Below are 22,200 nucleotides of genomic sequence, written 5' to 3'. Positions count from 1 at the left end.
TAGAATCACTCAAAAGCAATTAAAATCTCACTCCTGTTGATGGATTTGTATTCCTTGCTCACAGTGATGTCAGGCTTTGAAACTCAGAGCTGCTGAGTGTAATTCTTTGGGTCTTTGGAGTCATTGCTGAGAGCTAGAAAATACCTTCCTTATGTTCACAGATAGTGAAGTTCTCACTAATACCAAAACAGTTGGAAGAATGTTACCTCTTAAAATCCGTAAGACACTGCAATAAGGAACTGGTGCAATATCATGCGGTTCAATGCGCTGCAATCCCACTTTTTATCATGAATTTTTAGGGGAAGGGAGAGAAGAGAGAAACCAATAATCTCATAAGAGCACAGTTAGATAAGAGGGACCATGGAGCATTTCTGAACAGTCCTATAAGGTCAACAATATTAGACACAAAACTTCGCACAACCATCAGCAAAATGCCCATCGGAGGTGATGACTATCGGCCTGTCAGCACCATTGATGTCTTATCAAGACTGGCATTACCCCAAGAACTCGCAAAGGCTCTGATGTCTGTGGATAAACAGGACGGCTCCTTCTCTTTGGCCACACACAGTGCACAGATTTGCCGCATTGTTGTTCCTTGAAAGGCGAATGCAGACAAAGTTAAATAAAGCAATTGCCATCCCATCGCCTGACATATGATGTTGTTAAAGGCACTACTGGCAGAAGATATGGGCTGGCTCAGAATGATCAGAGTGAAATAACATCTTCAAGGACACCAGCAAAGTCCAGCTGAAGTCAGCAGGAGAGGCATTGGCCCCTCGCAGTACAGCTCTGGCTGCAGTGGGACTCCGATCTCAGCACAGCTGGGGCTATGGCAGACAGAGGGGAGGTCACCACACTGCAGCTAACCTGGAGGAGAAGTAATGGTTTTTCTGCCCTAATTTCAGTTTGAAACCTTTTGTAGCATGGCGAGCCTTAAAGGAGGAACGCAACCATCCACTGGCAGAGCTGGGCAGTACTGCACACGGAGCCTGAACCCTTCCCACCCTACGCAGCAGGCAACAAGGAGATGCTCAAAGACAACAACAGATTCATTTTTACACATTTCTCCTCTTTTACATTCAGAGGAACAGATACAAACAGTCTCGCTCCTGCAGACCATCAGTTTGAACTCTGGCAGTCAGGAAATAGGGGTGGCTCAAGGAGGGGCAGTGAAAGTGGTGTCATTCCTTGTACCGTCCCTATGAGCTCCGTCAGCCCCAAAGGCAGAGGGCTGTGGGGTGCTGCGGAACGGCGGGCTGTGCTCACAGGGAGACGGGACCCAGGCTTGCGAGGAGCTCCTCACTCCCTGTCTTCCTCCCTTCAGATTAGGGAGTTAATTAATAACAGTTAATTAATGACCTGTCAGTCACCACGGAATGCCTGCCTGCATGAGGGCAGTAAGCATTAAGGCCTTCCCTGGAGTTACGCTCTAAAGAAAGCCATCTTAAGCATCCCTTGTGCCCCATGGAGGACATGGTAATCCTGTGACCTGAGGGATGGCTGGTGGCAGGAGGCGGCCCTCAGCAGCAGCCGCCTTACGGAGCGGGGCCAACACCTGCAGCGCTGCGGCCTACCGGGCCCTCAGGAGCACACAGGGCAGTGCCGTGTCACCCAACGGCCGGGAACAGCCTGTGCTGCAGGGTGTGTGCTGGGTGAGCTGCAGGACGGCCCCTTCACTGCCACCTCCTGCACAGGAAGGGCTCTGAGCTCCCACCTGCCGTGTCAGAGCACGGGCAGCACCTCAGTGTGCAGGGGCACCCCTGTCTCTCTCCTTCTGTCTCAGAAAATTAACCAGAATTAAGTGGATCTGGAGACACTTTACAGCCATGAATAATAATGGTATTCCCTGCAGAAAGACTTGCTGAATCGAGGACAACACTGCAGCCTCTCTTCTCTTCAGCTTCCTTGAATCAAGACTGCTCGAACCCACCACGTCAGCAGCTCCATGTTAGTGGTGCTGGATGGAGCCACGGGGGCATCACCCCACTGCAAAACACCCCATGCCCCAACCAGAGCCCCACCACCGTGACAGCTTTTCCCTCGGTGACTTCATAGGACTGGCATTTGGCCGAGGAGCTCTGCCCTGCCTCCCCTCTGCCAGATGAACATCCCGGGCTCTTGGCTGCCAGGCTGTCCATGCCCATCTGCTCGTGTGGCACAGCGCCCGCCTGCAAGTTGTCAGACAATTTCACGGGTGCCAAAAGAGCCTGGATTTGAATAGGTGGCCTGGATATGCTGCAAAACCTTGCTCTTCTGCATGGCCTCACTGAGTGCCAATAGAGAGGGAGCCCGGGAGGCCTCACACCTCCTGGAGACACACGCTCACTGCGGGTTGATGCTGCCCTGCAGGGCTGTAGCAAAACAACGGAGGCTTCACCAGTGCTTTGGGCAGTGTTGGTACCTCGAGTGCTACAGAAGCATATAAAATGCAGCTTCTGTCCTAAAACACCCAAGGCGCAGCAGAACGACTTCAAGGCGCCGTGATGCAGCAGGCAGTCCGAACGGCCGACTGCGAAGCAAAGAAGCGAGAGGAGCAGAACTCTGCAGCTGCCGCGGGCGGTGACAAGTAGGTCAGGCAGAGCAAAAAGGGCACGTTTTGGGCTAAACTCCCAGTTACCCAGCTCCTGTACCTGAGGCGAGGAGGCTGCAAAAATGGACACCTTTAACTCGCAGCTGGCTCCAAGAACAGGGTAATTAGGCAGACAATGAGGAAGGGAAGCTCTCTCTCTCTTTTGGCAGTCTCTGTTAGGTTGGCTGCTGGTGTGGATGCAGGGAGGCAGAGGCCTGGGGTGGCGTTGGGACCATGTGGTAAAGGACAGCCACCTTGCCCTGGGCTGGCATGAGCCCTCCTGAATGTGCCATATCCTCACGTCAGCATCAATCTGTGGTCCCAGCCAGGACCCACATCTCAATCTTACGCAGAGAAAACAGAATTTTGTTTTAAGCTGCCTCTGCCATCAGCAGCCCCAGGAGGCAGAGCTGGCAGCGCTGTGCTCCCCTCCTCCCTGCACAAAACCTGGGCTTGCAACATGAAAGGCTGAAAAACCTCTGGGTTTTAGGCCCCGGGAATCAGATTTTCTGCTTCATAAATCCCTAAAGAATCAGATGCAAAAGAGTCTTGTTTGAAAATTTTGCTCAGATTGTCATATTGCGGCGATTCAGGCAGACACAAAATACAGAGAAATACAAATAGGCCAGGTAGAAAAGCTCTTCTTGTGCATCACGAGATAGAACCAAACAAAATACAAATAGGTTACACCAAAAACTAAAGACAATAATAATCATAATCACAGCCCTATCTTCCCTAAACCTACAAATTAATTCAACAGCGTCTCCTTTACTGCTTCATGCCAACACATCGCAGCAGCTCAAAACCCACAGACCAACTGCGGCACTGCTGCCCTGAGTAGTCCCCATGCACAGCCATGGCACTGCTTGTTCTCTGGCCCGGTGAGCAGCTCTGCATGCAGGACGCAGACCTCCCATTAGCAAGGTTTACAGAAGGGGCTCAAAGCACTAACAGGATCAGCTGGACTCTGCTGCTGGGAAGGATCTGGCTTAAGCGCCGGGTGGGGTATTTTGTTATCCACAGCGCATAATGCAGCTCTTTAAATTGCTTCTATTTACAACAGTTTTGCTGTCCTCCCTGCTCCCCAGCTCCCACACATTTGCAGATGCTATTTACTCTGGGTTTTTGCTATTTCTTCACATGTAAATGAATCTTTCAGGCTTTCTCACTTTCATTTGCCCACATGCAGAACGTTACAGCAGGGTAGAAAATGTTAAGTTAGAAAGAAAAAGTAATAAGACTATTGAACCAGACACTGAAAATGAAAATTAAATAAAAAAACAACCAACAACTGGAGATGCCCAGCATGTCCTAAAGCTGTGTCATTAGCAGCTATTAGGGCTATTTTAAACATACATTGTTTGTTTGTTTACAACATTGAGTCACTGACAGCACCATGCCAATGGCACAACCTAGATGTACTCCATGCTCTTTCTCTTCAGCATCTCAGTTCACCAAAGCCTCCCTGTCTCATTTTGCAAGACACGGTCACTTCAGCTGCAGGTCCTCCCCAGTGTCACTGTGCTGTCACCTTGTCACTCACTGTGGGACCTGAACTGCTGCCCTGTGGCAAAGCTCAGAGCGGGGCCTCACACACTGAAGTTGGTTCATCAAATTCAATTCACTGCTGCTTATTTCCTGCCCCTTCCCACAGATGTTTGCAGGGAGCCAACCCTAACATGAGGTATGTGCAGAAATGCTGAGAGCTGCAACCAGTTGACTGTTAGAAGAGCAAATGAATTTCCAGTCCCAGCAGCAGTGGCCAAGTTCACATTTGCATCCTCCAAATGGTGGGGATGCTCGGACCACAGGGACCAACAATGCTGCTCCATAAATACCTCCCAGATCTACTCCTCCCAAGGGAGGAGATGAGCATGACACAACTCGTTGCCAGGACAAACCTCTGGAGCAGCTCTGGAGATAAAACACTGCACAACCCAATGGCTTCAGCCTCTGGTTTATGCCACAACTCCTGCACAAATCATTTTCCTTTCCTGAATTTTGGTCTCTTGAGCCTAGTTTAAGGATTATAAATGGCAGAGCAATGGAGAAAAACTCCCATGAAATATTTCAGGGTAGCATTATCTGCATATCCCACTGAAAACATTCTGAACACATCCTTTTTGCTCAGATTTACTAAGGGCATCTTACCTCACTGCGACACCGAGTCCCCCGTGTGCCAAGCCATGTTACTTTGCAGTAAATCACAGGTTATGCATTTCTTGCCAGCTCTTCCCTCAGTAACATTTGCTGCTTTTCTGTACTGCCAGCGCAGGGCAAGATGTGTTAGACAGGAAAGCGAGGAACTAAAAATGAGTCTCTGATTAAAAGACAAATCCGCAGGGCTACACTTCTTGGTATGTAGAAAATTAAAATGGAGAAATAGCTTGATTAAAATCAGACACTGAAAATGCCTCTTTCCTAATACACTGCATGAAAAAATAGCTGCAGCAATATCTGATTGTTAAAGAAGAAAAAATACAGCAGTATGTCTCTATTCCTAAAGACTAATTAGTGACATTCTCTAGGCACTAAGATAGAAAGCTAATCAATGGCTTCATACATGCAGACACTTTACTGTGGAATATGACTGCCCACCCAGCTCTCTCTTAAAAAGGTGACGAGGGACAGGTACAGCCTGTACCTGTGGCCATTTGTGTACAAGACAAGAGCCCAACATGGACATTGAGCATCATGTTGTCATATGCAGAATAAACCCTAACAAACAAGGTGAAGAAAAATGCAAGCCTTGGATTATTCATGCAAAAAGCTCCAGTCACAGAGACCTCCAGGGCTGCAGGGTGAAGTCTTCTCCTGCCAGGAGCTGAAGATGCCATGAGGAGCTGAGTGGTGGGGGAATTTTGGAGGATTCACCATCAGTGGCTGAAGGTGCCTGCCCAGCACTCTGCTCCCATTACAGAATGGGGCAGAACCCCATGGAGGTGTGGTATCCTGAACAACAGCTCTGGTTTACAGGAGGAAGCTCTGCTTCCAGCAGCACCAGGTCGCACCATTCAACGCAGGGCAGCTCGGCATGGAACGGTACAACAGAGCTGCTGCCAAAAAGAGGAACAGAGGTTTGTTTTCCTCTTTCTGGCTGGTGAAATGCCTCTGACATTGGTCCCTACAGACCCTATTCCAAGCAGACAACCTTTGAGCTACCTGGACTTTGCAGACTTTGACTCTGGGGTCATTTCATAAACATGCTTGCAGTTCTGGAGAACAGATTGCTCTTGGGCTGGATGGGATTGATCAATATTTCAGGCAGCAGTTGCTGAACTGTGGCAAGGGGGAATGCGGTGCACATTGGCAGACAGAAGACTGAGTTTCATTACTGTCCAGTGCTATCAGTCAGCATCAATCCCCATCCAGCTCTCCTTGAAGTCACTGCAAATTTTCCAATTTGCATAAATGAGATTTGGACCACCAGCACTGCTGAGTGCTAAAATACAATTTGCACTGAGATACTGCAGGATGGTTTGGAGAACAGGATTAGCTAGAAAAGAGAAAAACAATTCATGCATAATACACAACACGTTGAAGAACTAAAATACTACATGGCAACCTCTACTATCTTCATTAAGGCCCACATTGAGATCTCACACAATTCAAATATCAAGCAATACAATTCATCTAGTTTACTTTAGGCTCATTCCTGAGGTAAATGGAAGCAGAATCTGCCTGTCAATCCGAGCGAGGTAAATATTTCAGCAGGGATTTGGTAGGTAAGGATTTGAATATGTCTTTATAAAGACAAAAATCTCATGGATGAGGTCCACAGAATATCTTATGATGGTTTGGTACTTCCAACAGCAAAAAAAAAAAGTATTTCTTCTCCGTGATGTTACAAAACAGCACTTCTCTTGGTTTTAAAATGCACTTATACAAGCTGAATGCTGGGATTACTAACTCCAGCCTTCCCAACCAGCTCATTCATCCTTGGGTCTCCAACAACCCACCTTGTGCAGAAAGACAGTTCTTAGGGGAGCAGCACGGTAACGCAGCTCAGCAACAAAACCGAGCTACAAAACCCACCGCCTGGGTTTGCACTTCGACCAGCGACTGCTCTGCTGGATTTCACACAGCACATTCCGGCCTGCCCAAGTGTTAATCCTGGAAGGCTTCTAGAGTAGCAGCTACTGTATGCATATCTCACTTCTGTAGCAGCTCAGAGAAAACAGTGCAATTTGATTTAATTGCCACGTTGACTTATAACAGCATGTTTATACTGGATGCCTGCCAGCTGAAATGCAACAGGTTTGCAAAATGTATTTCCTCAAAACAGCATGATATGCAATGTAATAAGGAAAGCAATCTTCCTGCCACCCCAACGCTAAGTTCATTTCGACTCCTCTGACTTGGACTGTGTCTTGACTTACGACTTGACTGAGTCGTAAGAATTACGCTGAGCTAATTGGTATGATGATAAGGCCTAGAGGCTGCCTTTCACAGGTACAGCAGTCACACTGCAGCTTCGAGAAGGGGATATAACTGTAGGAAATGAAGACGATTAACAGTTGTTTGTATCACGGGGGTTGTTTGCCCTATTTAATAACCCTATCAGAAGATGCATTATTTGTTGAGCAGTCCTAAAAGGAAATCAAAGAGAAACTTCAAGAAGGCTGTTAATCCTTTGTCTTTATAAGTATGACATTTAAAAGTCAATAAAAAGCAGCGCTTTACCAATCGCTGCACATATATTATCTTTCCCGTGACCTTGGCTGGTAGATTTCAACCCAGCTAACAATGCCTATGTCTTTGAGCAATAGGAACATTACAGAAGCTAGAAGGCAAGCATGCTGAGTTTGTTTCTATAAAGCAGCACCTTTGTACATGCTGACTACTTATCTTGCAGCTGGCACTAAGAAGGGTGCTGCCTTTGGGGATTTGTCCATGCTGAAAGGTGCACCCTGCCAGCTGACACTCCAGCACAATAAGCGTCAGCGTGAAGCATTTCTTCTACGAAGTCACAAAAACAAACTTCTGTGATTAAATTGTTAAACTGCAATTAATAATTACCTTGCAAAACACAAAAGACACCACAGCAGTGGGTTTCAGGAGGAGCGGAAGGGACAAAGGGTACAAAGACGGGGACAGCAAGGTTGGGTCTGTTTATGAATGAGATTTCATGAGATGATTGCCTGCGATTCAAGGAACCTGGACTTCATGACCCTAAAAGTCTCTTCTGGCCTGATATCACCCTGATGCTAATTAGTTCTGCTTTATTAAAGATTGTAACTGCGAGCAGCAGTTACTGGGAGAAGCAGCCACGTGGCTCTCACCAATCCTACATTGGGACTTGTAAAAAAAGGAGAAAATGAAAAAGATGTTAAAAATATCAGGCAACATCTGAACTTGGAACAGCATTGGCTTTAACCTCTTCCAGTCAAAAGTGGGTTCACAAGATACAGTAGTATTTCTTCAACAGAACAAATGAACCTCAAGGATTTTCCTAATGAATACCCTTCCTACACATTTGTGCAAAGCAGCCTATAAAACTGGCAGTGAGAAATGCCATTGTTAAGCACAGACTGTCCGACACTTGGCTCACAATTCCTATCACAAGATACCATTTTCTTTTTGATTCTATTTGGCTTCTCCATAAGGAAAAGTAAAAACCTCTCTCAAAATCCTGGCACCAGGAGGAGTCCTGACACTGACCGCTGGCGCAGGATCTCCCTCTTCAAGAATAAAGCACTGGGAGGAAAAAAAGAAGCGTGCTGGCTTTGTTGCTGAGCCAGCTATTTAACTCCACCAGCTCGCAGGAACAAAAGGAAACCAAATAAAACTATGAAGCACATGTTCTTTTCGGACAAATAAGCCAAAACCCTTTGGAATTTATGGCTCTACACCATCCTTACCTGCTAAGTCGTGCAGAAAGCTGTGGCTGCAGTTATCAGCCATCACGTAAATAATTTTTTTATGCTCTACAATACTAATGAAGTTAGACACGCTAATCATGGGAGAAGAGGAGGCTGCTATTTTTTTCCTGTCCCATATGGTAATAATTTTGTATGATTGAAGTATTATGAGCTAAATAAAACTACACATTAGCTGTAAGATACATTGCAAATACATTAAATCTTCCCTGGAGTTTTAGCAAATATTCACTTTTTCTATGATGCATTTGGAACTAGCAAAGGGATCTACACTGGGCCATAGGATTTATAAATAGATTTGGCTTCCTCTGCAATCCTTTATGGGCAATTATTTCAGCAATGGAGATGCAGAGCCACAGATAAATAAAATAATTGCAGCTGATGGGGTTTTATTTACCACTATCACATTTCCCTGGCTGCTAAGCTCCCCGCCTCTCATCTGCTCCACTACCCTGAATCGATGACCAGATGAAGAGCTGTCAGTTAACGCCAAGCACTGAGCACACAAGTGCCAAAGGCAGATTCTGTTTCCCCCATTTCCAAAGCCCTCCTGGGTGTTTCCAGAGCTGGCTTACTCTCTGGATGGATGCAACATGGAACTAGGAGGATGGGACAGGGCAGAACAAGTCCTGTGAGTTCTGCATGTTCCAAGAGACTTCCCAGGGAGGACATTTTGCTGTGACTCTACTACAGAAAGCACTGCCGAAGGATGGAGACCTCTCCTTCCACGAGCAGACACCTGGCTGTGATGGGGAAGGGTTCCCATGTCTCCTTGCTGCGCAGGTATCCTCCTCAAAGAGGCATTCGCTCAGTTCAGGGGATGTTAAGTGCAGCTATGTAGCAAAATCAGCTTTCCAGGTAGTTCAAATGAATCAAAACCAAGCAAACTGGCCCACCCCTGCTTATTACCCTCTGTGGACCTCACACCATTCAGCTATCACAACTTCAGATTCCAGACAGGGTGAGAAATGCAGCATTATCAATTTTCCTTGTGATCAAGCTTGAAATACTACTGATGCCAATTCTGTTCCCTGAAAATCAGTAATGCAGTTCAGTTCATTACGGAGATGTAACTCCTACTGCCTCCTCCAGCACTGAGGGGATGAACTCAAGCTCCAGTTTTCCATTTGCAGCTGGGCACTTCATGCTATTTAACAAGTGTATTACCTGGGATTTGTGAAGATTGCTTGTATAAAGGGCCTTATCAGCTCCAGAGAGAGAAAAACATAATTTCTGCTACTATGAAAAGCCATGGAGCTGACAGCACAGTGACCATCCATCGACCAGCTGATCTCAGAAGTAATCACCAAGGTGAGGTTTCATGCTTCTCTAATTACATTATTTTTTTAAATGCCCTTTACACCATCAGTGCTGTGACAAGAGTATATTTAGGAGATGTATGGCCCTGATTTGTGAGTTTCCTCTGGTGTGCTGCCCTGGGAAGGCACCGCCAGCCGTGTGAAGCCTGGATCAGAGGGGTACCCTGCAGAAAAGAGGGAGCACCAGAAACAGTCTGTGTGCTCAGTGGGGTCCTACAAGAAATCTCATTGCTTTAAAAGCCCGACTTTTTTGTTTGCTTGCCTGTTTTCAGTTCTAGGCTGCTTATTTCCATATCAAGAAATGATGCTATAAACATTTCTGTAAGTTGGTGAAAGAGGCCAATGGGACCAGATGCCAAAGGAGCTCAGAAGATTTACACTAGGCGAGCATCTGGCTCCCTGCTCACTGTTACCAGAATGAAGACAAATGCTTGCAAACATCCTTATTCAAAATCACTAATGTGCTTGGCAATGATCAACACAAAGCAGCGTTGCTGCTGTAAGGTGTGGTGCCTGGGAACACAGATGCTGAATGTTCTAAAGCTGCTTTTTCCAGATGTGTATTTAATGCAAAGATCAGGGAGAAAATAAGATGTTGCTGCCCTTTACATTAAGCAAAGGAAATGATTAAGACATCATCATCTTTTGTTGTTGTACTGGTGGATGGTAGTAATTGCTTCTGTACAGGAAAGTGGCTATACATCTATTGTCATCCATCATCTTGCCAAGGCAGGGTAGAAGCAGTAAACTTTTGATTTAACCTCATTAGCATTCCCAGAATTACAATGTCATACCAAAGATAGAGATTGAAATTATCTGCATCTCAGCAAGTGGAGAAGAAACAAATCACACACTATGTAAAAAGCCAACTGCACAGCCATGATTCTTCCTTGTTCTTAAAGGCTCCCTAGACATGCCCAGCTCTTGGTTTGCCATGGAGGATGGGAAACAAATAGGAATTGTGCTTAAATGCACCAATCTTGCAGATGTAGGAGTTGGACCCATGGACTGATGATCTGATGACTTAAGGATTCAGAGCAGAGGCAGAGAGGGAAAGGGAAGATGTTGGAGTAGATGCTCTCTGATAGTACTTTCCCCCTGATCTGATATCTGTGATTCCTCTGAACGCTTCCCAGGAATTAGGGACCCACCAGAAACATGGAGAAATTTGTGTGTCATGTGGGAAATAAGACGGAGGCATCTTGCTTTTGCACAATATCCTTGTGCCTGGAAACTCAAAGGATTTCCATGTAAACGCCGGGATAAACGCACACAAGGTGAGCTCCTGCTCAGGCTTGAGTTGAAGGAAGCGGGAACCAATTATGTGTCCCTTCTGGCAGTCAAATAAGATCAAGTGAAGTCTGTACTCGTCTGAGGTCAGTCTACAGCAAAATCTGTAGTAAAACTAGGAATTTATCTCAGGCCCCAGCCAGCAGATTACCCCACGAGCTGCGTTCCCCACTAGAGCCATAACACAATGCCAGCATGTATTCCAAACCACTCATTCTGAGTTACTTTACTCTTTTATGGACCATCCAAGAGATAATTAATGTATCTTCTCTACAGTGGGAACAAAAGAAGGAAATGAATTTATTATTCCAGTGGTACCCTTGACACAGATATTGAGTAGCTTCATTAAACATTTTGCAACACCCAGAGTCTTTGCTAAACCATCTACAACAAGCACAGAGTCATTTTCCTTATTACAACACAAACACAGAGGTCAGGATTTGGAACTCTTTTATATCTCCTTCATGTCTGAATAACCTCTCTGATCTCAGTGGGATCTGGCCAGCCTGATGCAGGTGCAAATCATCGCTGCCTCATCCCAGTCCTTCCCCTTGTCTCCACATCTATTACCTCACAGCACCACTCTCAAACGAACACATTTCACAGTCAGCATAGCCACAGCCAAATGACTAACACAGCTCTTCAATACAAACAACCAGTGGATTAAATTATAATTTATCAGACCCAAAACTGTTTTGAGCCATCTCTCACACGTGGTCAGAGGAGAACTGACATTAGATAGAGCTCAGACCTGCAGAATACATTTTCATAAAACAGAAATGCTGAAAACACCCTATATTTACGATGGTAGATTCCACAGAGATCAGAGTGAGTAACACTCCTAAGAAGACTAAAATGCATCTGAAACGTAACTTCCAAAGCCCAGTCCGGCAGGGCAAGGTTTCCATACACCCTACAGCCCTACACTGAGCAGCCAGCCTAGCCTATCAGCAACACCAACCTCGAGCAATACCAGAGCAAACTTTTAATGGCTTTGAAAAAGGCAACAGGCTATACAACACAGCCAGACATTATTTCACTTACTTCATTGGTTTGAACAATGCTTGTCCATAATTCTGGAACGTCATGATCAGCTTCAGTTGGGTGCCTCCTGACTTCATTGCTGTGGGAAAAAGCAAAACCCCTTTAAAATCCTACATATGGATCTACTTACATTCAGCTTCCTTGCAATGAAAGCACATATCTTTGCTCTGTACCAAATGCAGCACTGCAGCATCTGAGCACCAAGCAGGGCAGTCCTAACTGGATAACAGATTATTCAGTGAGTGCAGAGAACAGGGGAGAGCTTTGTGCTGCCGGCCAGGACTAAAAATGGATCGTACTCCCTGACACGTCTTTGTGTTCTTCAGCTGGTCATGGGTAGAACCATGGTGGGCTCTACAAGCACCCTGACTGAGGAGCAGGTATCGGAACAGCTCACTGGAGTCCTGTTTTCTCCATCTTCAACTACTTTGAGACTTCCTGCTAACAAGAGGTACACACTGGGAAGGCAGATAGGATGGTTTCAAAGCCGGTTGTAGCTGGGATTACGGTCCGATGTGCAGCAGACATCTCCTTAATTAAAAGTATGAGCAGATACTAGAGCAGCCTCTGATCTCTGCTGCGATTTTAATCATCGCTGCTGAGCAGTATGGAAATCCATTTCCTCTCTGCACAATGGAGATTTATCCAAAACCATCCACTAACTTTCAGGGGACCCCACGATGGTTGCAGAGGACAGCGGAGGTGTGCAGAGGGTCGCTGGCTGTGTGGGGAGGGCAGCAGGATGTGGGGTGAGAGGGGCTGCAGTCCACCCCATGCACCTGGGGCCGACTGCTCAGACACTGAATTCACATCCCAGCTGGGAGCTAATGGGAATTTAAGACTGACATTCATTCATACCAATCCGTACAATTTGAACAATATCATGTTAACAGCCAGATTACAGTGTTTTTAAAGTCAGGGGCTTTTTTATTTTAATGTAAGAGTTCCTAAAATGCATTTTACTTGATGATAAGGTTACTGAAAAAGGTAAATATATACTTTGGCAAACCAGCTGCTTTTTCACCATCTCAATCAAAACTGCTCTGAATAAATGAGATGACCCATACCCTAACTCTTTAACTCACTTCTGTGTTGGGAGAGCCATGACAGCCCTATCTGTGGAGATGAGTCAGTCCTTTCAAAACGCTTCCCACAAATGATCACATCATCAATCCCTTTCTTTGAAGTTCTGAAAAAGCCTGTGTCGACTGCAGAACGATATGAATGTCAAGTTACCTCCCTCTGTCAAATTTGGCTTTGAGCTACCCTTATTCAACCCATATAACCCGTACGTTCTCTTTCTCTAAGCAATGCCACTAGCTGTACATCCTTTTTAATTACTCCTCTCCATGCCATATTACTCTTTCAGCCCTTGTAATCCATGTTTTTGCAACAAAATGCTATGTAAATCTGGTCAGTGTGATTACACTTCCCTTAGAACAAAATCCCTTCTGCCTTGCTGTTTTGCTGACCCCTGCCTTCTCTTGCATTACCAGTCGATCCCAAAGGAGCAAATAAATAATTAGTAATTAAAGGGCATTAAATAACTTGCACTGAACAGGTAAAGCAGAAGCATGTGGTTTTCATGTACCAAACTCTCTTTTGTGCAGAGCATGTCAGTTGATCTGCACCTGAGGGAAGGATATAGGCATTTTTTTTCTACCAAGCCCAGAGCCCAAAGGCAATGAAGAACAGCAAATGTCCATCCCAAACCATACACGTGCTGCCCCAGGAACGTCACAGCCCAGCCACGCACTCTGGAAACGTTTCTGCTTTGTTGGGACAGCAGGCAGGCAGCTGGAGCTGCTGTTGCCTCATGCCTACAAAGACCCACACAGACCCACCGCCATTCCATGAGCATCCCTGCCCAGCTGTTGCCAAAGGAGCAGGGTTTGCCTGCCCTTTTAAGGCATAACCTGTAATTGCAACCCTATTCATGCGGGATGTCTTCAGTTAGGTCAGTAATGTGTCTTGGGCCCAAAGGGCAGAACTTTGTCCCTTCTGCCAGGTATAGCCCTCCCCAGCTCACCGATCTCAGTACAGTGCTTGCAAACTGATTGCAACAAATGAAGACTGCACGTTTTTTTCTTTAAAATTTATACAATGTATGCTTTTTGGCTGAATTATGAATAGCTTAGGGATTAGACCCTGGCTCCCTCTCCTCCCTGAGCCATATAAGTCCAAAATATAGCAAATATCCTGTAAGCTCATCAGAGAAGTGGGAAGGACAGAGCCTATTTTGAGGTACAGCTGGGAAGCCAAGGCTTTGGGAAACCACAGAAATGCAAAGAAGAAAAAAGGACGTTCCAGCATGCCTATTTCTAAGCACAAAGCATCAGATGCATTAAGCTGACTGGTTTCTCAGCAAATTGAAGCCACTCGACAGATAATGATTTTGTTAGCAGCTGAACTCAACAGAGAGTGTGTCATCACCAAGAAGGGGAATGTATGAAGAAGATTAACAATTCAGCATCATTCTTCCATGAGACACAGAGGCCTGGTTTCCTGTCAGAAAGAATTGAGCTGAAGTAAGACAAAAGCATCTCTTGGTCTTTTTAGATCCATCTTATTGTATTGTCTTAATTGGTTGCAATAGTAGCCTCGACCCAACAGAAGTTTGGCTGGGATGCTGTCCCACTGCTGCTGCCAGGAGAAAACTTTGGGCCCTTCCAAAACAGAGGGTGACGTCGATGGGAACATCGTTGCATGGGGCCGGGTGACAGAGTATGCTGGCAGCCATAGGCACTGTGGCCAATGCCACATGAGCTCCACGTTGGCTTCCCTCCATGTTCTCCAGGCTCCCAGACATTCCCACTTCTGCTAGTCACTGGACAGGCCAGAGGAGATTCAAAGATATGCAGCAAGTCCAAAACCTAATGTTCCTTTCCTACAGAAGGGGAAACACATGGTGCTGAGCCCAGGCTATCCTGCTGAACTCAATAAGATCCTTAATGCAGCCCTAAATGAAGTAGAATGGGGAGCAGAGCCTGAGGAAGGTGCCCAAATCCTGGGGGTGGCATTTGGAGAAGAGCAGGTCTCACTGGAGATGAATCACCAGGACTTCCAGGCCTGATTACATTCCTTGACCCTCACTGTTACAGTAGAGTACTGGCTTCCCTCTCCTTTTCTGAGCTGTAATTCCTTCCTGCTCAAACCCCAGTTAAATACATCCCTTTGGTCATCCCAGACAAACAGCAGTAGCCACATCATCTTCCAGGAACTTATCCTGGACAAACACCGTTTGCTTATCTGCAGATGTCCTTGTGCTGTCACCTCCTGCCCATAAGAACGTTTCTGAAGAATTTATAACTCCCTGGAGCAGAATACACAATTTTTCAAGAAACTGGGAGATGCTCTGCCATTGCAATCTGTCTTGTCTATGATCTGCAAGCTTATATAATTTTTAAAAGGTCTCACAATGTCATGCTGTTCTGATTCCAAAGGGAGCCTCTAGTCAAACTCTGATTTCATGTTTGTTTTCTTTAAGGTTTCTGAAGATACTGTAACAATGAGAGCAGCTCTGGGAAAGGAATACCTCAAATTCCCTCTTCTATAGCATCTGAACGCACTGGCACAGCGCTCAAACCAAATCTCAATAGAACCTATTGCTATTTTGCCTCCAGGCAATTCACAGTCTTTCTTTTCCCCCGAAGCAGAAAGAAAGGGAATGCAGTGTTAAACTTTCCCCTTAACCCAGGGCAAGATCTTTTGGGTGTGATTAGATATCTTCCTAACTTTAGGAGGCTCTGCAAAAAATCCCGAGATATGCTTCTCCTGGAGGGTCCAAGGGATTACGGACCAAAGACCAGTAAAATCAGAGAGATTCTTTCTGTTTTCTCTGATGGACTTCGAATCATGCCTCTAAAAATGCCCTCAGTATTTGTACCTTATGAGTTTTTGGACATAGCCACACACCGTGTCTGCTACTTCTTCCATCCTGTCCCCTCCTACTCTTTCTGAAAACCCATCAATACAAGAACTCCCAATGAATTCCCCTTCCAATCCACAGATACCACCAGTGTAAGAGATGCACTACCCATCATCTTTCAAGCCTGTTTTTATACATGTATGCTACATGGTTTCTACCTCCCTCTTCTAAACCATCTAGTACAGACTCAGTAGAGTTCCAATGATGCCCAATGTGATTTGACCCAAAAGGACTTGGAATTGATCTGGCTTTCCAGTTGCTTTGCTGCATGATAACTCTTGCCCATATGGTCTTCTGATGGAAAGTGAAAGTTCCAAAAGGACCTCTGAATTCTTTGTTTTGGTTATTTATGCAATGCTAATGCCTGAGCAACAAAGCTTGGGAGCAACAAAGCTCCAGGCAAAGGTCGGGATGTGCAAATGTCTGAAATAGATGTTCAGATCCATTCAGATCCTACTTTATAGATCAAGCTTAAATCTAGCATGGACACGTTGACTGATCTAGTGGGAGGTGTCCCTGCCTATAGCAGGGGGTTGGAACTAGACGATCTTAAAGGTCCCTTCTAACCCAAACCATTCTGTGATTCTATGACTCTATGACTGGCTTTAACAATGAATACTCTGCCCCAGGCTAAAGACATGGCCCCATACAAGCTGTAAAGAACATATTTCAAATCAAGTTCAAACCATCATCATCTCTTAATTTGTTCTTGCTCAGCCAATCCTGCTAACTTGTTTTTAAAGACCTTTCTTGCTTTAGTCAAGATAGTAAAGACTTCTGATAGGGAAGAGACCTGTGAAACCGTTCAGAGGCTTTGTTGTACACTTTAAGTCCTCTCTTTTCATCTGGAATTGTACATTTAATCAATCTGTTGACTCTTGGCTGATTCACTGTTTCCTTATACAGTAAATCAATGGTGCTACATTGCATTACGTTTTCAGCAGCACTTTTCCCTTTCCTTTGATGAGATTTTTATAATTTCCTTCAGCTCCAGAATTTAGGTTTAATATTTATTGTCCACCTCTCTCTCTTTTTTCTTTTCTTTTTCCTAAGTTGAAGCAGAGTCCACCTTGCCTAACTGCTGCATTCCTTCACTGCATGAGTAATCTCATGTGTTTACTTCCTAGTTACTGCCTGCACAAACCGAAGCCACTGCAGGTTCAGAAGTGAACTCAGTCAGGTACGTTCCCAGATCTTTCCAACCAGAGAATGTAAAGAATCAGAAACTCAAACCCATCTCACTCAACCCAGCGATCACCAAAGCCTGTTCTGCTCAACCACAGTCCCTCAGCACGGCTCTCTGGGACAGGAACATGTGAGAGATGAAGATGTACAGTGCACCATGCCATATTTGTTGTTAAACTGCTGACAGCACTGCGCAATTATGCACAGACGTTTTGTAAATATGCAAGAAAATAGCTAAGCATGGTTATTGATGCATGCAATAAACAGTTACGAAAGGCAAAGGAAGCGTGAGTCGCCTGTGCGTGTGCTTCCTCTGCAAACTGGGTTTCGGTGCTCAGTGGAAAACAGTTCTCTCCAGGCTCCTATTTATGGCAGGGGGAAATTTTCCATGAATTAAATCAAATTAAGAGCGATCCCTTTATGCTGCTCAGAATGAACAGGAGCTACATCTATTGATGCAGGGCACAGAACACATCCTCAGCTTCAAAGCTCCGCGTAACCTTGTCCTTTTCAAGGCCAGCTCTAGGTGTCACTGTGGGAGCTGAATGCGACGCTCCTTCCCATCCATGCTTTTGTTCCATTTAAACTTTAACATCAAGAAAATGTCACCTTGGTGCTCCCTGCTCTTGGGAATTGCTTCTGTCACCGTTTTCATTTTAAAACAACGCTGCACATTACGGAGCCGTGTGAGCAGCGCTGATAGATGGGGCAGGATCAATCTGGTCACCACTCTCCTCCATAAATAATGCAAAGGGAGCAGGGAAAGTGCGACATGGCGAAGAAAGCTGTTTAGCTGCAGTTTGGATCTAATTACTTAAGGTATCAAAAACCCACACGGCAAATCACCTAATTCTATTAGAGCCACAGTAAATCTGAACGCTGGGAAAAGACTGGATAGAGCAATATCCCATTTCACCTAATGCATGTAAGCCTGGGTATTTAATTGTTCTGCTTACAAGAAGGAGCTTGAAGATTGGGCACTACGAAGAGTCCCATTTATTTTTCCTTCTAACCTAGAGTCTTCGCTGCTGCCTTTAAAAAAATGAACAGAGAGCAAAGCGGATAAAGAAAAACACAGTCCAATTGGAAAATATGCAGGAATATTCAAAAGACTGTAAGAGTCCTATAAATGTCCTTTGGTCAAATATATTACTCTTTATTAATCAGCTTACATGCTTTTGAATCCCTGCTGTGGCTCTACAGTAAAGCTGAAAAATGGCAGATGTTATTTTAAAACATATTTTTAAACATCCAAAGAATTTGCGACGGGAAATAAAAGATGGATTAAAAGAAGTATATTAGCAAGATGCTCTTCTTGCTTTGCAATCTGACCCACAGCCCCTGAAGCCCCACAGAGGCTGTGGAAGCTCCCAGCTACATTCCTATCTGGCTTCTTGACCTGGGCAGAAGTCTCCTTCCACCTCCCTGCTCGATGTTAGGCTGGGATTGCTGCCCAGTTCCCACAGTGACTGATAACTCTATCGAATCTACTTCATATTTCAGCTTATGGAAATAATACTGAATCACTGATAGAAACCACAGTTCTGTGCTTTCATGTTGGGGCATAAGAGGCCCTAACTTGTTGAAACATTAGCAAAGAGACAATCCCGTAGGAAAAGGCTGTTAATCATCAGTCCTCCTCTGCGGGCCCTGGCCTTTTCTCCACACTGATCTCAAAGCTCTATCAAAACCATAATTAATGAGAACCTCATGACACATCTACACGATGCATTGGTGAAATCATGGCCTCAGGGAAGCCAATGACAAAACTTCTACTTACGTCACTACTGTCAGGATTTCACTCCTATTTTTCATTATAACAATGCTGCTGCTAGGTTAACTGAAGCATAGAGAGGTTAAGCAACATGCCCAGAAGCTCAAATTGAGCAAAGAGTGAGCGCTAACCTATTATTTCTCCTTCCCATCTTCCTTCTTGAGCATCCCTACATCAACCTTAACCATCTCACTGCTCTGCAGAAGGAACACCCAGCAGCCACACAGCCCGAACTGTGGCTGGGGGTGATGTGTTTTGTGTGAACCTCAACAGCTGAGCGTCCCCCCTGCAAGGACTCAGGCACAGCCAGATCACTGCTTGGGGCTCTGCGGGGGGGCAGGGAAGGGCAGAGCACCTCTTCTTCTTCTCTCCCAAAGGATGTGCTCACAGAGCAATGCTAATGCTGAAAAAAGCTGGCTCGGACCCTGCTCATACATCACTGCTACTGCAGGAATCACTATGTGCGTGCGGGGCAAAGCACGGGCAGTGCGTGCTGCTGCCTGCAGTGCCATTTCTGAGCCAGAGATGGGAAAACGCACAGCTTAACCATCACACCTGTGCTCCTTAATTAATCATTCCAATGCAGAGCTGTAGGGACAGAGAACCCAACACTTGTTAATAAATGAGCCTGCGTTTGTCCTCTTTCTCGAGCCCAGCTGTCCCCCAGTCCCTGTTCCCCCACCTGCAGGGCAGCAGCTGGGCACTATGCACTGCAGCAGCAGGCCTCCACCCCACAGAGCTCAGAGCAGAGCTCCCGGCCATGCTCTCAGCCAGGGCACAGCCATGCTTGCACCTGATGGTCTCAGTGGTCTTTGCCAGTCTTACCAACTCTACAACTGAATGCACAACTCTCCCAGGGCATCCCGCCTTTCCCCCACCACGGCTGATCCGTGCTCAGCCCGCTCCTGATGACCAAGGAGCTCCCTTAGTTCTGCTCAGCAGCCGCTGGGATTCACGTGATGGAAATGTCGACCGTAGGCCTACGGGTGCTATTCTTGCAGGGACCATTTCCTGCTGAAGCCAGGGGAATTTTAGCCTTGCGGGGTTAAAGACCTGGTGACCTCATCCCATGGCGGCTCCGTGCAATCAGCACTTTTACAGAGCTGCTATTTCATGGCCCTGAAACAGACTTAGCAGCTCTGTGGTCAGCACAAGGCACTCCATTTTCTTGGAGGCCGGTGGTTGTACAGCTCTACCCCTGCGCCCACGGGCTGTGCCTGTTTAGCAGTGCAGGGCTTTCATTCAGACTGCGGGTTTCTTTTTTGCTCCCCGTGCAGCTCCGCAGCTAAATTCAAAGAGACACATGCTGTCATTAAACAGCCCCGGAGAAAAAAACAACAACAAACTCCGTCACCTTATTTAACCGGAGCCAAAGGCTGACAGGGGCACATCCCTGTTGGGGGTTTCCAAGTGGAACAAGCAGAGCTGAGCTGTGCCCAGGGGGATGCAGTCCCTCCGAGCCCCCGCGCCCGATGCTCCCTGCATGGCTGCAGGGCTGTGGCTCATTGCTGCTCCCCTCCCTCCAGATGCAGCCTTAAATAATGACCAGCAAGCAGCAGACGCTTCGCTCAGGCAGGACACTATCTGCTTTTGGCTGTGATTTTTTCATTAACCTTTTCTTCCTTTTTTTTAAATAGGGCGCTTTCAGCCTGATAACCAGAGGACATCAGAAATGAATGGGGCTTGCCTTCCTGGCAGACTTTTCAATTATTCAGGTGATACAGAGCTGGCAATATCTCCTTATGTTTAACAAGGAAAATGAGCACAGAAGTCAGGCAGCAATGTTGTAGGCACAGAAAGAAGTCGTGCAAAACAGCCATTAATATTCAAACGGCAGCGAGATCTGAACTACAAGCAAATAGCCATAAAAACCATTAATGCCCACACATACCAACACTGGTGATCTTCTGGGAGACCAGGTCTTGTAGCAAAGCCTCGATTGCAGGGTTATGTCTGGAATACAGCTCGTACCGGTTGATGCCAATGTGGAATTTTAACCAGTTTGGGTAGGAGTCTATGGAGGTTTCCCCAGTTGGCAAAAACTCTTCGTTCTCTTCATTATGCCTACCACCAAAAACAAACAAGGGAGAGGGGAAAAAAAAAGCAAAGCCATAAATGAGGAGAAAGAAATGACGTTACCATTTGTAGCGGGCACCAAGAAATGGGGCTGGGGACGGAGGGCCCTGCGGGTGGGGGAAGCCGGATTGGCACCTCCACTCTTCATGCCTGATTTGAAGCCCATTAAAGTCAGGAGCAAAATTGACAGTGACATAACCGAGCACTCACACAGGCCCTTCTACAGCCGAAATGTGGAGCTGCAGGGTTTATGTTGCGTTTAGATTGCGTAAGGTCGCAAACCTCTCTTACAAGTTGGACCCAAAGAAAAGCATCATCCTCGAGTTTTATTTAACAGAGCTGGGGCTGGAAGTCAGTGCGGCAGAAACCTGACCTGCCAGACCCAATGTTCCCACTCCTTCCTTTTAATCAGGGAGAATGAGAAGAAACCAGCTCAGCTGAACCTGCTGCTAAAGAGTAATTTGGGGTGGCTCACCCCTTCCTTAGCAGCACCACGCTGATATGGAAAAGGACTGTGAGAACGACACGTGAGTGCTACATTTCATGTTTGCATGGGGTGCTCGGGGGGAAAGCACACAGCAGCAGCTGCGTTGTGGCCATCAGGGACAGCTTCGCCCTGCGCCTATGGCACACAGCCACGTTTCTCCCACCCCAAGGTCCCCCGTGCTTTTAGCCATCATTCGATGTTCTGACATTTGTGGCCCTTTTTCTTTGCTTCTCAGGGAAACCAGAACTTTGTCAGGTATTTCCCTTCACAGCCACTTGTGTTAAGCAGAAGGGCCCAGACCACTGACACGTGCAGGGGATGGAAATCAGAGATATTTATCCTCTCCCTCTGAATGTTCAGATCCTGCTGGCTGCTCCGTGGCTTCACAGAGCTTTGCACGGTAGAATGCAGCTGTTTAAACACTACAATGTCAGCGTGTTTGGAAGAGGGTGCTGTTGGATCAGACAAGCCTTTAGATTTCTCACTCATTGAGATTTCCCAGCGTTTCTCACCAGCCAACAAACCATTCGCAGAGGCAGTGGAGCGCTCTGAAGGCTGGCGGTGCCAGGACACCGGGAATTAATTGAGGATGAAAACTGGAGCACCGATCAAAGCCCGAAGGCAGAACTTTGTGACATTAGACCTCACT

The 22,200-nt window shown here is 46.2% G+C and overlaps 1 protein-coding gene across 2 annotated transcripts in view; it reads right to left on the bottom strand.

Moving 5' to 3' along the window:
* FAM20C (FAM20C golgi associated secretory pathway kinase) overlaps positions 1-22,200 on the bottom strand; it is a 53,450-nt gene that overhangs the window by 29,211 nt on the left and 2,039 nt on the right. For both annotated transcript variants that reach the window (XM_046900936.1, XM_015294318.4), the window contains 2 exons: positions 20,880-21,052; positions 12,102-12,180 (listed from right to left, as the gene is read on the bottom strand). In XM_046900936.1, coding sequence (XP_046756892.1) covers positions 12,102-12,180; positions 20,880-21,052 — 252 coding nt within the window. The remainder of the gene's footprint in view (positions 1-12,101; positions 12,181-20,879; positions 21,053-22,200) is intronic.

The sequence above is a fragment of the Gallus gallus genome, chromosome 14, assembly GCF_016699485.2.
Source record: "Gallus gallus isolate bGalGal1 chromosome 14, bGalGal1.mat.broiler.GRCg7b, whole genome shotgun sequence".
Lineage (NCBI taxonomy): Eukaryota > Metazoa > Chordata > Aves > Galliformes > Phasianidae > Gallus > Gallus gallus.
The sequence above is the reverse complement of the archived record's forward strand: the minus strand, read 5'-3'. Positions and strand labels throughout refer to the sequence as shown.